Source organism: Coptis chinensis, chromosome 7, assembly GCF_015680905.1.
Source record: "Coptis chinensis isolate HL-2020 chromosome 7, ASM1568090v1, whole genome shotgun sequence".
NCBI lineage: Eukaryota > Viridiplantae > Streptophyta > Magnoliopsida > Ranunculales > Ranunculaceae > Coptis > Coptis chinensis.
Genome location: NC_141462.1, coordinates 83,271,851 through 83,294,534, shown reverse-complemented (window position 1 = coordinate 83,294,534; position 22,684 = coordinate 83,271,851). Strand labels below are relative to the sequence as shown.

The 22,684-nt window shown below is 34.9% G+C and overlaps 2 protein-coding genes and 1 pseudogene across 3 annotated transcripts; 2 read left to right on the top strand and 1 right to left on the bottom strand.

Annotated features, from left to right (window-relative positions):
• Positions 1–542: 542 nt before the first annotated feature.
• Positions 543–10,677, top strand: LOC147489424 (uncharacterized; annotated as a pseudogene). The gene is made up of 13 exons (XR_015201254.1): positions 543–694; positions 778–843; positions 918–991; positions 1,058–1,129; positions 1,227–1,255; positions 1,410–1,460; positions 2,092–2,142; positions 3,258–3,317; positions 3,407–3,489; positions 4,256–4,403; positions 6,145–6,195; positions 8,902–9,005; positions 10,080–10,677. The product of XR_015201254.1 is annotated as an uncharacterized LOC147489424 (transcript).
• Positions 10,678–12,530: 1,853 nt separating this feature from the next.
• Positions 12,531–13,460, bottom strand: LOC147489423 (uncharacterized). The gene is made up of 2 exons (XM_086574634.1): positions 13,404–13,460; positions 12,531–13,295 (listed from the first exon to the last, which is right to left on the bottom strand). Exons 1-2 carry the CDS (start codon positions 13,458–13,460, stop codon positions 12,531–12,533), a joined length of 822 nt encoding a protein of 273 aa, XP_086430760.1.
• A 6,771-nt stretch (positions 13,461–20,231) lies between these two features.
• LOC147489422 (transcription repressor OFP6-like) lies at positions 20,232–21,409 on the top strand. The gene has a single exon (XM_086573495.1). The coding sequence runs from the start codon at positions 20,581–20,583 to the stop codon at positions 21,109–21,111; it is 531 nt and encodes a 176-aa protein (XP_086429621.1). The 5' UTR covers positions 20,232–20,580; the 3' UTR covers positions 21,112–21,409.
• The last annotated feature ends 1,275 nt before the right edge of the window (positions 21,410–22,684 follow it).

Sequence of the window (22,684 nt, the reverse complement as noted above, 5' to 3'; positions counted from 1 at the left end):
CGACCTTTTCGAAATGTGCACTTGGTTCAAAATAGTGCATCATCTTAAAAAAGATGTGACGTTTTGAAATAAGCACTAGTTTGAAACAGTGTTTTATACCGAAATAGAGTGTCATTTTCGAAACATGTGACTTTTCAAAGAGTTGCTTACTTTTTCACAAGAGTTTCGAAGAGGCATCACTCATTTATAAATAGTGGATGAATTTGGAGAGAAAGACACACCAGATCACACAGAGTTCTGATCTTTCTTTTCTCCCGCATTTCTTAGTCAAATACTTATGTTGTGTTTGTTGATTATATAATTGAAGATTCTTTCTATAGAAGGAAATTCGTTCTATCTTGAGAGACAATTTTCCATCAACCTTCAAGCACCGTAAGGGGGAAAATCTGTCTTAAAGACATAGTGATCATCACTATGCTCGAATTTAATCATTGGTAAATTTAGTTAATTCGTTGAACTAAAAGATTTAAAAAGTTTGTTTATGATATATTTGTTATATCAATTTGATTTCTTATTTACTTGCAATAAGTATATTTATTTATGGAATAAATTTCCTACATATATAATTTACTGAACAAAAAAAAAAAAACAACAACAACAACAACGGAAATATTGTTAGCAAACAATTGTTATAAAAATATATGATTCGTCTCATATCTTCCATATTCTCGCTTAGTCTCCATACCAACTCCCGGTATGCACGTGTAACAATTTTTGTTTTTTAATATTATAAAGTTTCATGAATCATAACAAACTGCTCTATTTATTATTTCACAGTTTGAAAAGTAGCACGTCACCATTTGAAATGGGCAAACAGAATTTCAGACTGTGCAATGTGTCTGGGTAATTTTTATGTTTTTTAACCGACGTGACTTTTCTATATTTATTACTAATGACGTGTTTGATTTATTTGGTAGTTTTACTACGGAGTTACTTGAACTCAAAGCTGAAAATCCTTCATTCCATGTTTTAGTTATCCCTGGAAATCCAGGTTAGTACATTTGTTTTATTTTATTATTATTATTATTATTTATTTATAATTGGTTTGTGTTTTTAGGGGTTGTATCGTTTTATAAAGAATTTGTGGAGAGAGTGTATGAGATGCTTGAGGGGTGTGCCTCAGTTACAGGTATAATACTTATTATTGTTGTTTCTGCTGCTTTTGTGTAGGACTTGTATAGATGGGTAATACTTATTGTTTATATTTTTGTTATTGTCTGTTTCAGCAATCGGACACATTGGGCATACAAGAAAGGTGTAAATTGGTTACTCTTGTTCTTCATTTTCTCTTTGTATAGAATAGAAGACATGTTTATTATTCCAATACAAGGCTTTGCCATTCTTGATCCTACACAATTAGTGTATTAACAACTTTATCATGTTAATATAAGGTTGTCCCTGTTTTATAGAACTGGGAGTGTCGACGATTGTTCTCATTACAAGATCAAATTGATCATAAGGTATGGATTCTTAGTTCTGTCTTGAGTACATTGTTTGAGGAGACAAAGTAATGATATGGGCATATTCGGACTACAAGTATTTACATTGTTGTAGTACGTGGAATCCTAATAAAATAACAACTACTAATTAAACTAGGTTTCTAACCATGCATGATTTCATCACCTAGTATCTTCCTATACTTTAACTTTTAAAGGCACTGCTCTGCATCAAATTTCAGTTATGTTTGTTTTTTGTATTATGTGTTTGAGGGGAAACAAAAATTGAATATAAAATTTGAAGTTATTTTTTAAGGGTATCATATTTCCAAATATTAAGCATTTGAGCCATGGAGGGAGGTGTTTCTAAAGTCTTGAGATAAGACTTTACTGTGTGTGGTGCAAATGTGCCCAAATAGAGAGTAATATTTCAAAGAGCTCCATTCAGGCAGGGCTTCTAGAGGATCCATACTTAAGGAAGCTAGCCCTTTGCTAGAAAATTTCAAACCTCTTACTGCTAACAGGAATTTATTCTTTTCTGCCTTAATATTTGGGTTAAAGTCACTAATAGACTCGATTTCCTGCTAAAAATTTGCCAACATACTGTATACAGTTTCATTAATTACTGATGCACACATCCTTTCACCTTTTGTAGGTCGACTATATCAAGCACGAGTTTCAAAATACAGAGATTCCTTTGTTACTGGTATGGGCATCTCTATCTACATGTTACAGATTATACGCCATTTTTTTTTTTTTTTTTTTAATTTTAGTGTCCATATCATAAAAGAAGAGTAATACCTAGGTCTCATATAGATGATTGTTAAAACATATTATGACTTCTATCTCTGGTTCTGTTTTCTCTTGGGGAAAAACAAGAACAAAATCTCAAAACTTGGAGTTCTCTGATTTAATAAATCCGTGATGTACCTCTCTTTTTCGTTTTCTATTGTAAATGTTTTTGCAACTCTGTGCAATGTTTCTTCTTTACTTCCACTGCAATTCTTAAAGTTGCCGACACTAGTATAAATTATTTTGTTACCAGGGATTGACAGAATAAATCTATTACTATGTTACATGGACACACCATATTTTAAAAACAACCTGTGTCGGACATGACATGGACACATTGTAATTGATATACCTCAATTTTGGATATTTCACCGTGTACGGACACACGTATCCGTGTCAATGCAACTTAGCTATATTAGCATTAATTCATTGGCATAACTATGTGATGATCCTGTTATTGTATTCTTTCATTTTTGCTGGCTTGCTGCGAAAATAATTATTACCCCTTAACTCGCCTTGAAGCAACGACCCACCATTTGTCTGTCAATAAGACAATGTGCTGATAAAAAGAGCTTATTAATTAGGCTTCAAACATTTTTACTAATAATAAAAACCAAGAATCCAAGACCTGGCTATGCATGACTTCCATCCCTGTCATGAAGAAAATAAAGAAAGAACATGTTTACTGTTATAGTACTTTTCTTTTTTACTTGTATCAGAAAAGGACTAAGTATTTCATAACAGCCAGATGTAGACCGTGTTTGGGTGGATCTAGGGTGTTCTGAGTCCTCAGATCCTGCTAAAATAGATTGGTCTGATGCTTTGCAATTTTCAGAAATGATTATCGCTTAAGTTCTAGAATAATAATGCTTATAATTTTTTCTTGTTGTATACTCATTTTTCATGCAAATATTGGAGATGCATTAAAACCTCCGGCTAATCTAGAGCACATTATTACAAAATTTAGTGTGCTTGATCAGTAGTTCGATATGAAGCTTTATTGCTTCTAAACGGTTTTTCTTGGTGAAGGTTGGTCACTCCATTGGTTCATATATATCTCTGGAAGTTCTTAGGCGAAGTCCAGAACAGGTACTGACTTTTTTAACACTGAACAAAGTTTGCACTTGCTTAATTTTCTGACCATAAGAGCAGATAATATATTTTTTTTGAAGTTGCAGGTGAAATATATTATAGGTCTTTATCCTTTTTTGAGGCTTAACAAGGAGTCCTTGTTGCAGAAACTGATTGGGAAGACTGCAGCGTATGTTTCCTCCTGTGTATCAGTTACGAAAATAAAGTGACAATTACCGGAAAGACAAAAAAAGGAAAAATGGAAAATTTAGGAACGAAAGATTAAAACACATTTACAGTTAAAAGAGAAAAAAAGAAAAAGAAAGAGAAGAAACCATTTTTCTTAAACTTTTCTTTCCCTAATCTTACTACATGGTCTCATCACTTTATTACATCAATATTAAAAAAAAATCATGTTTAACTTAGCTAAAAAGGTCCAGAAAAAAGAAAGAAAGTAGAGCTTAAGCCCCTCGCCTACATAGTACTTTGCGAACAAATGATGCTGTATTTGTTCAGATGCATGCCTCTGAACTATGAGGCTTACGCTATATTTTCCCTGCCACTATGTGTTAGGGTGTTAGACCGAATGATTGTGAAAAATGATATCTACTATACCCTTTCTAAGAAATTGTTCACGTCATTTTCCTTATATATTATTATCACAACCTTGCATGCAGAAATCAAAGACAAAATGTGGAATCATTAATCTGTTCTTTGCGTCTGTTGGAAATTGACATATTTCAGGGTACTTACTAATTTTTGTGCAGATCTTTCATCACGTTATTGCCTAGACAAGTTAATTCCTGTATCAACAGGCTGACTTTTTCTAACATTCTCTGTTGTTTGTGTTGTAATGAAATTAGATATGTACAATGGTGATGTACCTAGTTGGGATTGTGATAAAATAGAACCATGAAGATACCCACTGTGCTTATTAATATCAGTTTTGGTTTCAGGTCCCAAGTTATATCTACTTTTCTTAGTTCACTTGTGGCAATGTTGGGGTTATTTCCAAGTTCTGTTTCCAGGACTCTTGTCAAAAGATCAATTGGGAAATCATGGTCTGCTACGGCAGTTGAAGCTCTTTGCAGTCACCTGCTGCAGGTCAATAATTCCTTTCATTCTGTATAGCTGCTCTGATTTCTAAATGGAAGTCTTTTGGTCCTAAAAGATACAGAAAGACGTGTGGAGTTTTTGAACTTGACCTGGGCTACATACACAGTCTTATAGTGCATCTCTGTCTCAACTTGCACAATATCCATATACTGCAATCTTATAGTGCATTTCTGTCTCAACTTGCACAATATTGTTTATTTTTTAGGCTTTGGTTGCCTATTGTTTTGGCTGTTCTTTAGCCCTTTTATTATGATATACATTGCTTCTATAGTTCTAAACTTTAGTAAGACAACAATACCCATATTAGTTATAAAGAAAACAATGCGGTGGGTAAGCAGACCTAAAGTTATAGCACTAGACACCTTCCCTGTAAAACATGACTGGGGAATGTGGGTCACACTTACAAGGAAAATGAAACTCATGAGATGTAAATAAAAATGGATCTCAGTGTGGGTTCGTTTGCAACTGGCATTGGATGCTGTTTAGAAATGTGTGCTTGGCGAGGTCAATAACTTTATACGTGATGCTATCCTTGTTGTAGTTACCAAGTTTCAACAGCACCATAACTCGGTTGCAAGTAATGCATGCCTTTCATGGGTGTACATGAGATTGGGGTGGGTTGGGTCCTTGAAAATAATTGGTGCTATTGTTCTTAGTGTTGAGGTAATCTATTATCAATAAAAAAAAATGCATGTCTTTCAATCCATGCTTAGTTTGTTGAGCGATACTTTTTTTCAGTTCCTCAAATATTTTAAATTAAGGTTATTGAGATTGTTAATCTCACATTGGGAGTCTAAAGCCTATCCGGTAAGTGTATTAATCATGGGGCCATTCCACTCGTCACCAATAGGTTTTGAGTTGGATGACCATTTTTAATATGGTATCAGAGCTAGCTCTTTGGCCAAAAGGCACGTTTGTGCTCCACGTCACCCATTAATCAAAGCCCACGTATTAGGCTTAAGCCATGCCACATTTGAGGGCGCATATTGAGATTATTAATCCCACATTGGGAATCTAAAGCCTAGCAAATAAATATATAAATCCTGGAGCCACTCCACTCATTACCAATTGGTTTGAGTTGGTTGCCCATATTCAATAAAGGTAATAATGAAGTATCTACTTAGCCAATATATTCTTGTACATTCCGCAATACTATTTAAAATTTAACGAGTTTCCATATTTTTGTTTCTTAGTGAATTCTGAGTTTAATTGTTTGGTATTTTGGTTTTGGTGATTAGACAAGTATTATATTTTGAATTGCAGCAAGATAGCATATTAGAATTGATCAATCAGAACATCTCAGCGTATATCAATTTAACTATGTTCCATGGTTGCAAAAAGATTTTGATGTAATTTTGGGCCTTTTGATTACGTGTTTGTTGTACTCTTTTTTGGATGTACTGCATTCCATATAGGTTATTTTTAGATCTGTTTCTAATTTAAGAAGCTTTCAAACCTACCAAATAAAAAATTGTAATCTACTATTGTTTTTTGTATAAGAAGTGCAAATTACTTATAAAGCATAAACTTATAACCATGTTAAGGTTCTTTACTTTTGAGTGTGAATAGAAACCGTTGTTAAATTCTCGTGCATTTTTTGTTTTATGGGTCCTCCTTCCCCAATCAGTAGTCATGTAAAATCTAATTGATGCATCATTGATTGTACATTTAAATCCTTTTAGATATAGCTTTACCCTTTACTTCGTATTAATATATTGCTGATCAACAGTACCACACATTGCGGAATGTCCTTTTTCTGACGATGACAGAATTCGAAAAGGTGAGTTATCATTTGTTGCAATATCTATGTCGTTAAATATTAATACAACATTTTTGAAAGGGATGACCTTTTCTTTCTTTTCGTAAGTAGGCCGCCTCAAGTCCTCAACCACAAGTAATTAAACTTATCCTTAGCTGATGAAAAAGAAAAAATTATTTATTCTCACAAATTAGAACTGGATGATGAGTTGATTCCAGAGGTCACTATTGTGCTACTACTCCATCTTGTTTCTTATTTGTTCAGATACAATTTTTAACCTTCCCTTTATAGCTGAATACCGTTGTAGTCAAGCAAAAAGAGAAGAAAAGAACAAGGCAGATGAGTTGATTCTTGGTATGTATTTAGATATCGTAAGTAACTTATAATGGAGAGGGCTGAGTCACAGCAACTCGTGTGTACCTTCACATTAGGATAAACAGTTCTGGCTGAGCTACAGTAAGTAACTCGTGTGTATCTTCACATTAGGAGAAACAGCTCTGGTCTGGTGGTCCCTCACTCACTATAACTTACGTCCAACTTTTTGTATTTTATTTTCTCTATGTTATAGTTAGGTGTGTGCCTATTCTGTGTTAGACTAATGATTCCTTTGATAAACATTGTTACCTGTCTCCTCAACAACCTGAGCTTTTGAAGTGAAGTTGTTGTTAAAATTACATAGCTGAGAAAGTAAGTTTTCCTCTGCACAGGTAACTTCTCTACTATGGCCTCCCTTATTACGTTTCTGAATTATATAATGGATCAAAGGGGAACGCCAGAGAATGATTTCTTTTGAAATTGAGCGTGTTAAATAATGTAATTAGAGCTCAACTTCCGTCATGCCCAACCTAGTAAGCACGGATACAATAAATGATACAAAATGTATGATACAGACATGAGAATTCGCCAAATCCTACACAACTAGGACACATGCGCAGTGTGGATACAACAACAAAGTGATATATAACTATTAACACTAATAGTGTATATAAGCCTTTGTGCGTTTTTCTCCATGAGGCATTCAGTCACACCCTCGAGGTGTAAGCCTCGGTATATGTTCTCAAACATTTGGCGACATTGGAGATAAATGTTGATGTTAAATTGGGCATCCAACTTAAAACCGATTTGATGTGTTGCACGGGTACTTCAAAATGGAAGTCGTATCTGTGTCGAACACTCCATATTTTAACTGAAAATGTCGTGTCTCCGGAGTGGTGTCCCTGCAATGTCTCAGCTGTCTGGGTGCAACACAGCCAATTGGTGATAAGTGGAGTGGCCCAAGATTTATATATTGATTAGCTAGGCTTTAGACTTTCAATGTGGGATTAATAATCTCAACACGCCCCCTCACGTGTGGCCCTTGTTAGCAATTTGGGATACGGCAAAAATTCGGTACGGGAATAATTCGAGAATTATTCGGTGATTCAAAAAAATGGTATGGTCAAATATTTGGTCAAAAATTCGCAATACGGCAATTATGCGGTGTTTAATTAATGCGCGTTTTAAACGTTTGGTTGCAAAAATTCAGAAGTCAAAAATTCGTGATATTATGTTAGTAAATATTAATAATAGTTGTCATTCTTTACAACATAACAAACATATCTAAACAATTTAGCTAAAAAACCATTGAAACCAATTGAATGGTCCACATAGGTACCTTCATTTATTTGTTTTTGGATTGAAATTACTGTTCAAATTTCAAAATACACACACCATGATATGACAATTTAAATATTGTTCAAAAAGTATAAAAGCAAAACTTTTGGATTAATTTATCACTAAAAATGTAAGAGTTGGGGACTTAAAGTTAGAGTGAGGACATTAAATACATAAAAAATAACAAAAGTGCAACCGAATTTTCATTTTTATTTTTATTTTTTTTAGCCGAATTTTTTAGCCAAATTTTTGAAAAATTCGCCAAAATCCATATTATATGCTTCAAGGCAAAAAATCGCGAATTATTCCTAATTTTTCAAATATTTGGAAGTATTATACGTTTTGCCCTTCAAAAATTCGATTCACAAATTATTCGCGAATTGCTAACAAGGCGTGTGGCATGACTTAGAATCTAGCTCTGTGGAATTTGATAAATGGGTGACGTGGAGCACAAATGGGCCCTTTGGGCTAAAGAAATAGCATGCTCTAATACTATATTGAATGTGGGCATATAACTTAAAACCAATTTGTGATAAGTGGAGTGGCCCCAAGATTTATATATTGATTAGCTAGGCTTTAGACTCCCAACGTGAGATTAATAATCTCAACAGTTGACATGTTATTAGTCCAAATAGGTCTCCGTGTTTTAGGCGAAAGGGGTGAAGGTGTTGGGTGGCATGATCATTGAGGCATTTGTATTTGGGTGAGTGTTGATGCGCTCTATTGTATTCAGAGAGCTTTGAGGTGGCTTTAGCTTATCTTTGTGCATTGTGCATGAACTTTCTTTGTTCGTGTTTCTTACATTGAATAGTTTTGTTTACGTTTTGTCTTGATTCACGTTTCTTTATGGTATATACTGTGTGGCTCAAACTCCTGTATTATGGTGTCCATATGTTATGCTGGAGAAAAGAAGGTTCGTGTATGTTGTAATTTTTGATTGATGTGATGATTGAGATGGTGAAATCGTTTCTTTTGGATTGGAGTATATTATGATACTCAAGTGGTTTGTTGTCAATTATTGCTTTGTTATTTAAGTGAAACAATCTTGTACTGCTCAAAGCCCTTCACTATTAGCTTGCAGAAGTTCCAGACTGGATGTTCATAAGAGGAAACCAAGAAAAATTGCCTTTTTGTTTGGCATTGACGATCACTGGGGTCCATTGGCCATGTTTGAACAGGTGAGTACTAGAAAGACTGTTTCGTACCTGATGATTGAAGTCTTTAAGTAAAAATATTGCAAAGTTGTTTGTGCATGTATATTGCATTCTTGTCAATGTTCTAACATTTATAAGAAGGCGGAGTATTTGCCTTTTGTGGAGTTACGTCGAAGTTCTCTTGAACCAAAAGTGGCATGTTGGATGATAGCAACCTTCTTCCACAGCTGTCTTAGATCTTCTACTAGTCTGTTCTCTAACATAACAAATGCTTCTTTATAAAACATTAATGATACACAGTGTCTTTGTGCTATAGCATTGCCATGCTAATATATCGAGGAGTCATAGCTGGCGGGGTGGTCCTTCATCTGGTATTGTTGTCATGTGGAATGCAATGCTTGTTCTAGTACCAGTTTTTCATGGTTTAATGAATTATGATAGGCCAGTGGTCGAGGGGACTTGGTAATGAAGCTTTGTGGTTACAGAGCGACAGTATGCTACCCTTTCTATGTTATCCAAGAAATTTTGTAGTGCAGCGCCTAATCAAATTTTACTTCTGTACTATGGTAGGCCAATGGGGTGGAGAAATTCTGTAATCATACTAATAGGGATGTCTTGCTTAGAAAACTTACCGTGTGCTAACTTCTTACATGGTCATTGGTTTTGTTTCATATTTTTCGTTGTACTTTACCATTTTCAGTAATATTTTTAGTAGGTCTATCATAGAATGAAAGATTTCCCAGGCATCACATATCAAAGTGAAGATATATTGGTATTAGTCATTACATATATAAAACAGGAAAAACTGGGATATCAGTAATAAATAGATATTAGCATTTGTTATCTTAAAAATTGCCATAAACATTTTCTGTAGAATGCTCTACTAATTTAATACAACAGTGAAATTTTGAGAATGAATAAACTGATGGTTAAAAGAAAAAAGAAAAAGAAAACCGTGGCCCTTGGAAAATATGAATACACTATAGTTCTATGAGCAGTTTCTGGTTGGTCACGAGGTTCAGTATCCTACCCTGTAATCTTTGGTTTGATTCTGTTCTCCATTAAAAGCTTCTTTTTGATCTTCTTGTGTGCATGCAGATTTCCAAGCAGGTGCCAGAGGTTGTTCTAACGATCGAAAGGGAGGGGCATACTCATGGATTCTGTTGTACTGAGGCTGGCTCTGTGTGGGTTGCTGACCACGTAGTAAGCTTAATTAAGTATCAGTTTCAGTCAAAGCCAATAAGGTCAGTCACATCATTGGAACCTCTTTAGGATTGGAACAACATTTTGGTTTCCATGTATTATCTGTTCCAATCTAGCCTTGGTAGACAATAACAAATTGAGCCCCACCATGCAAGGGTTCAAAGTTACTAAATAGGAGAAACAAATGGAAGGAAAGGAAAGCATTATAAACTCAAACGTTGGCTCGATAAGTCTCCATTGTCAACCAATGACCGTGCAATGTAATCATGAACATTGGCTTATTGTTGATTGTCTTCTTCAGTTGAGTAAAATAGCTCTTACAGTAATCAACTGTTATTGTACCATGCAACTAGTGTCATTACCAGGATCATCCGTACCTGTAAACTTGTGTATGATGGCATTCAAACTTTTGTATGATAGTATTTAACAGTAGTGCAATGCTGAAAAATGTAGCTTTTATTTAGAAAGATTTATATCAGAAAATCTTATGGTATTATTTTTCTTATTTGATGAAAACAATCAAGTATGTCTGATCTCCATTTAAAGATATTTCCGGGCATTCAATTTTCTCATCGGAATATAGGATATTATGGCATCTTCCAAACCCTTTAACACAGGTCACGGCTCTGTACGGGTCCCATGGTTTATTGCAAAGCCAGTAAGAGTTTGCCTGCAATTATGTGATGTGAGTTTTCCTTCCACTGGAAGGTTATTCAAATTTCAAAGCAACAAGTCTGGACTCTGGACTCTGGACTATGAAAAGAATTAGAAGCCCCATAATCTATGGGGCAAGACCAAGCATTTAGTGCAGATGTTTATGTGCTACATAGCTGCTGGGGTGAGCCCAGGGGCTAGGTGTGTGGCCTAGGCGATAGAAGGTGCCCTAGGCTCACGGTGTTATGGGTGAGTCTGGAACATAAGCAATGCTCCTAGGTAAGTGTTCGCAATTCCAAATGGAATGTCGGAATTTCAGATGTATATTTTGTGTTTTTAAGAAAATGAAACGGCATTGAAAAGTTAATATAGGGTTGGAATTTTACTGATTTTGAAACTTGGTCGGAAACATTTGGAGTTAATTGCAATTCCAGGCTGAATTCCGGATTTTGTAGCTGCTCAGATTTCGGAAATTTCAAAATCTCGAAGTAAAAGTTGAAAACATTCTACTTCATAAGAAAGAAACACTAAATTACAGAAAACTGAATGTTATGGTTGCAGTCTTGTTATACCATGTTGCTTAGTCCATCCCCGTACTGCTGCTCGAGTTCCTCCTGAAAATCAAATTGGTAGAGATTTGCGTATAGTTTGACCTACAGTGGATATTGATATTGACACCTAACATAAATTTGAATTAATCAAATGAAAATACCACACTATATTTATATACTAGTGAATGCCCGTGCCAGTCGGCACTCTAGACACATTGCTTTTGAACAACACTCTAAGAGACTATCTCTATAGTAGCATTGGATCGATGATATAACCATTTCCAACAGTTTTATACTTCATAATCATTTCATACACATACTCAAGTGAATTTAATGATTGCAATTCTATGCATTTTATTTCTCACAAACCAACTCATTATACATACCCTTACACATTCATTAATTCAACACATATCATAATGAGAATAAAGAAAATAAGGGAAGAGAGTCTTCAATTAAGAGATCATCATTTTTTTTTTTAAATAAAAAAATCCAACAGAGTTTCCTTTGTATTTTCAACATTTCAAAAACCTAAATCCTGTCATAACCTGGAAATCAAATAATACAATTCTCATAGATCAACCATACCAAAATATATAACTTCATATTTATACATAACACAAATTACTTTTAAAACTAAAAGACAACTCATTAAACATTAAAGAAAATTTTGTATAATTTTTCACCTGGGGCTAATTCTAGTAACGAAAGGGAAAAATAAAATAAAATAAAATAAATACTCCATGCCCACTGATCAAGTTCTTCATTTCTCCCCTCTATGCATACTGTTCACACTATTCTGCTACCATATGGATAAATGCGCCATAGAGCAATGATTGTAATCAAGTCGCTAAAAAATTATGGCAATTTAACTTGGTGGTGCAAGCAAACCACATACACATGATTTTTTTAGACTTGATACATTTAGCATATTGTTTACAAAAGAGATGATTCTCAAAATGAAATAATCTCTATTCTTACTTTTAAGTACCCACACTATCATAAAAAAAAAAAAAAAAAAAACCTATCATAAAAACTTACATAGCATATATATGGATACAACATATTCTTTAATTTCTAAACCAATCAAAGTAGCATTCTTTAATTTCTTACTCACCTTTTCTCATTGGTATCGATGTCCTTAGAGAAGAACTTTTGGGTATACGACATTTGTGGTACAATTTATTGTATTAGGTGGAAGAAAAACGGATATTCTTTTTGAAGAAGTACATCTGGACATGGCCACATAGAGTTGTTCATGACTGAAAACCGGTGTTCTCAAATCAATGCCAACATATTTCACTGACTGACCTTGCGACTTATTAATTGTCATGGCATAAGCTAGTCGAATAGGGAATTGTCGCCTTGATAGTTTGAAAGGCAACTCTAAATTTGAAGGAGCCAGAGATATTCTTGGGATGAGTACCGGATTTCCAGCTTTCTCTCCAGTCAAAATTTTGGCTTGAAGGACTTTACTCGCACATTGAAGCACCATAAGTTGTGTCCCATTGCAAAGGCCATCTTTAGGTGCTATGTTCTTGAGCAACGTTATAGGGCATCCAGGTTTTAACTTGAGATTGAAAGGTGGTAAGCTAGAAGGGTCGAGGGAGTTGAGAAACTCGGTAGGATAGTGAGCCCTACTTGGATTATCAATATCATCTTCGATAATTTTATCTGTAGCCAAATAGTCGAGCGCTTCATCAGGGAACAAATTCAGTGCAACCTCATTAATTGTACTCACATCATCATTACGGGCAGCAAGAATAGTACGATCAGTTAAGAAAGTTGGAGACGGTGTGTCCATAACATCCAATTGGGGATAGACAGAGCAGATGAGTTCTTGGATATTGGTATACTTGCGTATTCCATTCGGCAATTGTACGCATTCTTTGGAATTTGAACCAATCTAAATGAATCAAAGCAAAAAATGAATTCATTAGTTTATAAAATAGTTCGTTTATATATGGAACTAATAGAGAAAAAACATTCTAATTAGAAGGCATTAATAGCACACCTTCAACAAAAAATCAGCGAATTTGACATTCTCGGACTCCGCCATTTCAAACCGCATGTTCTGTACCAAGTGCAAAACTTCTAAATAACTCCAAAGGAAAGAGCGTCGTAGTGATGCACTAACAAATTGCTCTCTCTGGCCTAACAGTATAACAGGTAGTGTTTGTCAAAAATCACCACCAAGAACTGTAGTGATACCACCAAATATCTTCTTGTTTCCGCAGATATCTTGAAGTGTTCTATCCACAGCCTCAACACAGTATCTATGTTGCATGGGCACCTCGTCCCAAACAATTAGTTTTGTTTCTTTAAATAGGTCAGCAAAGTCGAAATGTTTAGCGAAGCCGCAAAAAATCTAACAAAAATACTACCTAAAATAACATGAAGTAAAATAGTTTGTCAAATATCTAACGAAAGCAGCACCAATATCATACAATACATCATACAATATAAAGCAGTCGTAAATAGGAAAATGGTATATGGAGGTTGCAAAGCTGTTGTGAGAAGAAAAGTGATGGAAGGAGTACTCGGTTAAAGCTTTCCTGTTTCGTTGTTGCTAAGGACATGAATGAAAATAAACTCAGATAGCGCAAGTCTACAAGAATCACATACGTAACTTCCCACCATTCACTTCACTCAAGTCTACATTATCAATTCTCGCCTAAAGACATCAAAACCGAACCTAGACAAAAAGTATAAAACCTTCTCCCAATTCAGAATTGTAAACCATGGGAGTGAGTTATCGATGTTCACCAGTAAATGGTCCTTCCCCCTATCAGTTAGCAGGGAATTAATAGAGGCAGAAGTCTACCAGAGTTTACATAAAGTAGCATAAATTACTAAAATTATTCATCAAAAGGTAGCAATACTCTGAAACATAAGTTTAGTATTAGAAGTGACCGATGGAAAAAACTATTACTATTGAGGCTTTGACTGTTACAAAAAGTGACCGATGAATATCTAATATGGGATTCACTGCTACTGAATGTGTATAAATAAAATAGAGGTGAGAGAGCATAGAATTTGAACGGCCAGCCCACATGATACTTGAAGTACATTAACTAAACATAGAGCGATATAACCAAAATTGCATTATACACACCATCTATGATGTATAAACTAAGGAAAGAAAAAAGGCATGCACCAAAGGATCATACTACCTTACTGCCTTACTGTTTCTGGCTTTCAATCATCAAAGTATAAAAACCAAAATGTATAAGGAGAAAACAGTCTTAAGCAGTCTCAAGACTAATAAAGTCAGTGAAGTTCTTAACTCTAGCCAAAAAATGTTAGTTCTTGACTATGAAAGCTCAATATGTTTCCATCAAAGTATAAAAACCAAAATGTATAAGGAGAAAACAGTCTGAAGCAGTCTCGAGACTAATAAAGTCAGTGAAGTTCTTAACTCCAGCCAAAAAATGTTAGTTCTTGACTATGAAAGCTCAATATGTTTCCAAAACTAAACTATTTAAACTCCAACCAATAAATTCAAATCAAACAACAGGACCTAACCTCTATAATCCTAAGCCATTACACCATTAAATATAACATTTCAACAGCCAATTGATCAAAAACAACTTCAAAATTATACAACTTTGCGTCAAAATACAAAATCAAAAATGTCAAAACTCTATATGAAAGTCAAAACTCTACATCAAACAAACCAATGGCACTTCGTATACTGATGGCACTTCGTATATGAAAGTCAAAACTCTACAACTCTAAATCAATATAATGATAGATATGTAACTCTAAATCAAACCAAAGGCACTTCGTATAAATCATAGGACAGAGGATTACCTACTACTGAGAGAATCAAGACAACTCAAGCCTTCTTTGCTGTTGGGATTTGGGGATTTTGGAGTTCAAGTGCTCGACGTTGAGGTGAGAAGATGGGTAAACCCAGCGACGATGAGGTGAGAAGTTCCCCAGCAATGAGGTGAGAAGTTTTGTTTTGGTAAGAAAAATCGAAACTAATGTTTTTTGGGTTCAAACTTAACAGCCGTTAGATTTTTCTAAAATAGATCTGGACCGTCCTTTGTTTGTAATTTTGTCCTGTAGTGCTAAAAAAAACCTTAGCTTATTATATAGATATAGTGTTTCCATCACCTATAAAGAAAACTCTCCACATAACAGTTCTATTTCCATCAACTGGATTTTTCGCTTTCTAAATTTGCCTTCGCTCATAATTTCTATTTACAATAATCTAATCTGATTTTATTTGTAATTTGTTGTATTTGACAAGGGTAAATATGTAAGTGTAATATTCAACTCTAACTAGAGTGGTCAACAATTGTAGTTGGGCTGGAATTCGATGGGCTTTTTAATACTGGGTTTCAGTTGCAATTTGGTTGTGCTTATTTTGAATGGGCTTCGGTTGTAATTTTTTAAAAATCAATCTTACCACATGGACTGGGCTTTTGTTGGACTTGCTTTTGTGGCTTGGTTAATTGGACAACTCTCAATTTCACGCTCATAAAACGTGCCCAAAATGTCAGTATATATAAGAAGTAGAAACAATCAAATTGCACTTTCGAATCTTCCAGGATTAATTAGAAAATTCAAAAAGTGTCCATACCATTGGGTGGGACAACTTATGTAAACCCAAGTCTGAAGGAGGACTGGGGTTCAGGAAGATGAGAGACATAAATGTAGCTATGCTAGCCAAGCTTTTTGGAAAGTCAAGCACGACATTGAATCTATATGGACAAAGACCCTTGCTAGTATATATGGAAAAAACTGGATTGGGGAGGTTTGGAAACCACCTGGGTATGCCTCTTTCTTTTGGAAAGGCATACACAAAACTTTCAATCTCATTAGTGGAGGGTTGGTCTGGGGAATCCATAGTGGTACTTCCACATCTGTTCTAGATGACCCTTGGGTGATCTGTAATGGGAAACCTAAGACTCTGAGAGAACTAGGGATGGAGGATCCCAGACTTGAAGATCTCCATGTGGTTGACCTGTTCCATGAGGATAGGACTGGATGGGATGAGGCCAAGCTCACAGCCTTCTTCCCTCCTTTCATAGTTGCAAGAATCAAGGAAGTTATGATCAGACCTTTGGGTCTGTGAAAGGATAGGATGGTTTGGAGTGGGGAGAAGTCAGGGAGATTCACAGTGAAATCTGCCTACAAACACATATCTATGGATAATGGTATAGGGCAGAGTTCTAGCTTTAATATAAAAATTGTGAAGTTCCTTTTGAAAGCTAGAATACCAGCCAATCTCCATATGTTCCTTTGGAAAGCGTATATGTATGCTTTGCCAATGGGGGAGAGGCTGGCTTCTAGGAAGATGTTGGGGGATTTCTCCTGCCTCTTGTGCTACAAATGTTTGGAAATAGATAGTCATCTGTTTTTTGACTGTGAATGGTCCAGTATTCTGTGGTTCTCATCAGGCTTAGGTCTGAGAATGGAAAGCAAGGGTAGAAATAATGCCAAAGAATGGATTACAAAATTCCTTAGTTGGTGCAATAGCAAGAGCCAACATATATCTCAAGCAGGAGTTCAGGCTTGCTACCTGCTACACAACATTTGGAAAACAAGAAATGAAGCAAAGTTTGAAATTTGCGTAGGGTACCAAAATCAAAGTCGGATTCACAGAGAAACTCTTAGAAGAAGCGAGGTGGAGGCCTGCAAAAATGTAACAATGGTTTCTACTCTTCTTTTGCTTTTCAAAAAAATTCAATCCGCAGTACATTGAGAATGAGACTTCTAACCCCCTCGGTTTTGATTAATACTTTTGACCCGATCTAAATACTCTGATGTTCCCGAGATTCCTAATGATTGTATTAACATAAGGTTTGATACTATTTTTCGGTTACTTCCGGAGGCGGCAGTAAACAAGAACAATAGCTTGGGACTCGGAAGGTAGAGTGGTAGGGTAGCGGCACTAGAAAGTTCCAAGCCAGTCGTGGGAAGCCGAGAGATGGTTCTGGGCCGAGGTGGCAATAGGGCTTGCTTTTGCCTTTGGGTGGAATGCAGTGTACATAGAAGGGGACTGTTTAGAGGTTATTAAGGCTTTAAATAGCCAGTCTTGTTCATGGATGTATGAGAGCTTGAGAGGTTATGTTGTTAAGTTAAGCTCTGATTTTGTGTTTTGTAAGTTTAAGTGGATAAACAGGAGGTTTAATGGTGAGGCACATTTGTTGGCAAAATGGGCCTCCCATCTGCAGCAAATGGATCAGCTACCACAATGTATCCTGACAGACAAGATTATCACTGTAGTGGTTTAATGGTTTATTTATGAATATATAAGGTATTATTGGAAGAAAAAAAAAATCTTCGAGGATTAATGAGATTATGAGAATATATAATTGTATCCCCAATTCGAAGCCCAATTTGAGCGCACTCTAAAATTGAGGTTTTACCCAGCCCGAATTATTAGGGCTGGGCTGTTAACAAAACTATCGAGTACACAATCTAAGAATACTCCCACTTTATAGTTAGCATTGCCCTGTGTTGTCACTTGTCCCTCCTTCGCAAGGCTGAAATATTGCCAATTAGAAAAATATCTTAGAATCTTAGGAATGATCTTGTACAGGTTTTATCTCCTAGCTAGTTAAGTGAAAAATGAAGGAAAAGGGGTACAAATTGGTTGACTGTGTATATTGGATATGTGAGTATCAATATATCAAGATCTTTCCAGCTATTTTTTTTTGGTAACTGCCTATTATTATTGCGGAATTAGACGTTCCGTACAAGAAGCAGTAAGATATTTCCAGCTATGCTCCTAGGCATAGTCATAAATTCGGAATTCGACATCAATTCGGTAAGAATGAGATCATTAATCCGTAGAAATTCAAAAAAAATAAATAAATAAATAAAATAAAATATTAAGAAAACTATAAATAATTAAAACATAAAATAGTATGCAATGTTGATTGTGCATCATATTAGGATTACTTCAAGCATATATCAAATTCAAAATTTACAAATATATTTGTAAAGTCTTATTATATCTTACGATTTTCTACAAATGTTTGCAATTTAGAAAATAAAATATTAAAATAAATGAATTTAAAACTATACATTAAATAAATAAATAAAAACTGGAATTAGTATATATATATATATATATACACACACATAGAGTGCGTTTGTTATGAGGGAAATGCTATAGAAAAAAAAAAAAAAAAAAGGTGTGGTCTACCTTTTCCATAGTTTTTTTTGTTGTTTGTTTGCCCCAAGGAATAGGGTTTTTCATGTTAGTTAATATTATATATGTTGTTCTTAATATTTTATTCGTGCTTAATGAAAATATTATTATTATTGTTAGACAATATTATATATGAGTTTGTAGGTGTCATACAAGTGTTTATACTCTTACGTTGATAAAACAGGGTAGTTTTTGTTTTTTGTTTGTTTTTTTGTTCTATAAACTAAATTTATTTTAATTTACAAGTGTTATGTATATATCCGCAAAATGAAAAAGGTCATGCCATTTGTTTTTAATTTTTTTTTTCCCAATAACAAGAGTTTTGGAGAAAAATGATAAATAATATGGATGAATTATTCATGTTGCCAGCTTTTTGTTCTTCTTTCCACAGCTTTTGCATAACAAACAGGATTATTCCATTAACAAACAGGATTATTCCATTCCTCAGTTTTACTTTTCTTTTCCACAATTTACCAAACAGACACTATTTTCTTTCCATTTATGTCTATAGTGGACAATTTTTTTTTTTTTTTAATTTCCTTTCCTTTCCATAGTAAAATTTTAACAAACACACCCTATAAAGTCTTGTTATATTTTACGATTTCCTACGTGTAGCTATTTCTTAGGAAACTTGTTTAACTAATTCAATTTTGTCTATAGTTCCAACTTAGTATAAATATGGTCGATAACAACATTATTTTTTTTGCTAACCGGGTGTTCGGGCCATCTTACGCGCACCTCGACTAATTCCGGGCTTGGTTTGCACATGCACAATTTATTAGTCAAATTTATCCTCGAAAAAAAAATTATTAGTCAAATCAAAATTTATAACGTAGTTTCAAGGGTTGCTTAAATTGAATAGTCTACTTTAAGACAAAATGCGTACATGTGAACAGTCAAAGGAGTACTTATTTCCAACCTCTTTTCCTAACCATTGTAATGACAATTTTGAGTTTTTAGACAATGACACGATGAATGAACTATCAAGACGATGTAACGGTGGTGGCAGTAGAAAGTAGAAACTGTTGTTATTGATTGATCGAGGAAGGCAACCAGTTTTTCGGAATTTCGATTAGTCAGTTCGAGTAAGTCGGCTTTGCTTTGAAAACACTCCAAAATGGGACCATGATTGATCTATTGTTTCAAACTTAGAATGAAGTAATCCCCAGATATCCGATGTCGTTTAGATGAGCACACGAGTTATATATTGTCATTTTCGTAGAGATCTGGTATGGATCCGAATGAATTCTTCTTGTCCAATCATTCGTGCATAATTTATTCAATGTCGACGTATATAACCTTGGTTCACGCATTAAGCATGATTAAAGTTTTTAATAATCAGGTTTCGAAAACAATTGTTTAAAACCGCACACTAGAAAGCAACATAATACTAAAAAAGTAAATCCTTGCCAAAAATAATAAAAAACAAATATAGATATTTTCAATGAAGAGGATAGATCATTTGTGTGCACTTTTGAGGAGGAAAAGATTTGGTTTTTACAACCTCCTAAAAATGGATATCGTATTCTACAATTGGGTCCATTGGAAGGTGCTAAGTAGTTTTGTTAAAATTAATATTCAGCATTTCAGCTGAAGTAGAAAATGGACATCCAATTTGCAGCTCTAACAAACACCGACTCATTTTCTAACTCTGGGGCTCTCTGAGTTGACTTCCAAAGCCCATTGTTTTTGTGTGAAGAAATCAATTTGACATAAATGTCACTTGAGCAATCCCCATATATGCATGATTCATTGATTCTAACTGTACTAGTTCATTTATTAACAGTTGAGCTTTCTTGTTTTCCCTTACTTTCCCAACTTTAATTCCTAATCAACAATTAAGAAATGTTACGAAAAAAAAGGTCCCACCTAAGTCACATGCCAAACAATTTATAGAGCCTCTCATCACTCAAAAACCTCTCATTAAACTTCCCCACACATTAGCCACAGCTCAAGTTCTCAAACTCATCTTCTTCCACTTCTTTTCTACATTGCATTCCCAAAAAAAAAACTACAACCAATGTCTTCATCAAACAAAAAAAAACTCCTGAAAAACACAGTTGCAGTAGACATAGGCTGCAGTTGTGGAAAGCCTAAACTCTCAAACCTCTTTTTCCCAAAGCTCAAAACCAAAGCTTCTCCAAAACCAGACCCATACCCATATTCATCAAGCTCATACGAACCCAACTCTCTATCCATTTCACCCGACACGACAACGACATTTGACACAACCCCAGAAACAGAATACGCATCAAAAAGCTCAAGTACAAGTAGAGTTGGTGAAAGTGTAGCTGTGGTTAAAGATTCACATGACCCCTATCTTGATTTTCGTCATTCAATGCTACAAATGATATTGGAAAAAGAGATATACTCAAAAGAGGAATTAAAAGAGCTTCTAGATTGTTTTCTTTCATTGAACTCACCTTACCACCATGAGATTATTCTCAGAGCTTTTTCAGAGATCTGGAATGGTGTTTTTTTCTCATTGGCTACTAGTCAGAATTTTTCGGCGGTTTCTTCGCGTGTTAGGCGAAAGTCACGTGACTTTTGAGTTTCTCTACTTTCGACTTCTCGTACGTGGAAAGTCACGTGAGGAATATTTTGTTCTCACGTGTGCATGAATTTAGTTATTTTCCTGTTTTTGTTTGATAGGTTCAAGGAAGACGGACGTTGGGATTTCAATCAAATAAATAATCAATGAAGTCATGAAAAGGAGGGTAGATTTTAATGAGAGAAGTGTATTATTTCGTGATGCTTTTTTGTGTGTATAGGTCGAGAGGCATTGATATCTAACTATGCTTACAATGTGTTCTTTTTAATGAGGAAAAGTAGTGGTAATTAAATGTTCATACTTGTTGCACTTGAATGTTGATGATAAGAATTTAGTAGATTTTTCTTTTTCTATCGTTTTTAGCTTTCAAGGAGTTGTCAATTCTTCCCGATTTGTAACGGTGCTAGGAAGATTTAATTTAGATTCGTCATTGCAATTTACCATACACTAAAATTAGCAATACTTTAGAAGGGTCAGGCGCCTCCACCACCAACTCACCAAGTGATAGAGCCCGATTTCATTGTGGTGATTGAACGTCTATATATATATATGTGTGTATTTATGTATGCAGTGGCGGAGCCACATGGTGAACTTGAGGGGGAAAATTCAGTTTATAGTTACTAAAATGTACGCATTATTTAGGCCCATATGCATGGAGCCATAGACTACCATTATAAAGTGTGCTCCACCTTTCGAGTCCAAGCAATACTAACACATTTTAACCATGTTGTTTAAATGTTATCACATGACCAACTTTGCCCTCTTGATTCACATAATACTAGGATTTCAAATTAAAACATATCTAAAGACTCAAGTTTCTTGGTAACCCATATATCTATCATGTAGTCATAATGTAATAGTAATAATTTGCTTGAAATATGACCAGACAGGATTCGCACTCCCAAAATTTTTACAGAAGTTCTGCCACTGCACTCCCTAGTTCAATTGGTGTTGATTGTTTGTACTGTGCGTAACAAACTAACAACCGACACAACCTATTCTAAATCTACTCAAAATTCCAATTGGACCAGTTTAACCTGCTAAATATGCCTTGCAAGCTAAAAATACAAAATTACTGATGTGACACCCTAGTCCCTACTAGCATGTTATATTTGTTTGTCCCCAGCCCATTAGACTTACTCAGAGTGTCATGAGCTCATGGCCATAACTCCATACGAATTTGCTACTTCACAGTACGTACAACAGGGGGTTTTCTTGAAAATAGTTTCATCAATTAGACAATTTTTTCTAGAGCATGTCTTCAGTGCGCGAGATGTATGGTGCGTGGGTAATGTGGGCTTTTGGATCAGTATTTTTGTCATACAATACACACGCACCCTTTGGTATGAGTGGCCCAGATTTGATAGCATACCATACGATCTGCGCACCATAGATTTAGCCTTTTTTCTATGGCAAGTTGACATTACGTATTATCTCTATCTCTTTCTATTGTTTTAAAAATCCCGGGCTCATCTACAGTTCTACAATAGTGATTTATTGGTTTTTTTATGTATCTCTAGGTTATTTGGTTAATTTTTCTTTAATGGTTGTGCCTCCCATTTAAAATGTTAAA

Excerpts from the sequence above, each read along its gene's own strand:
- LOC147489423 (XM_086574634.1), bottom strand. The coding sequence starts at position 13,460 with ATGCGGTTTGAAATGGCGGAGTCCGAGAATGTCAAATTCGCTGATTTT. Across the intron at positions 13,296-13,403 it reads TCGCTGATTTTTTGTTGAAG|ATTGGTTCAAATTCCAAAGA; the intron begins GTGTGCTATTAA and ends TGATTCATTTAG.
- LOC147489422 (XM_086573495.1), top strand. The coding sequence starts at position 20,581 with ATGTCTTCATCAAACAAAAAAAAACTCCTGAAAAACACAGTTGCAGTA.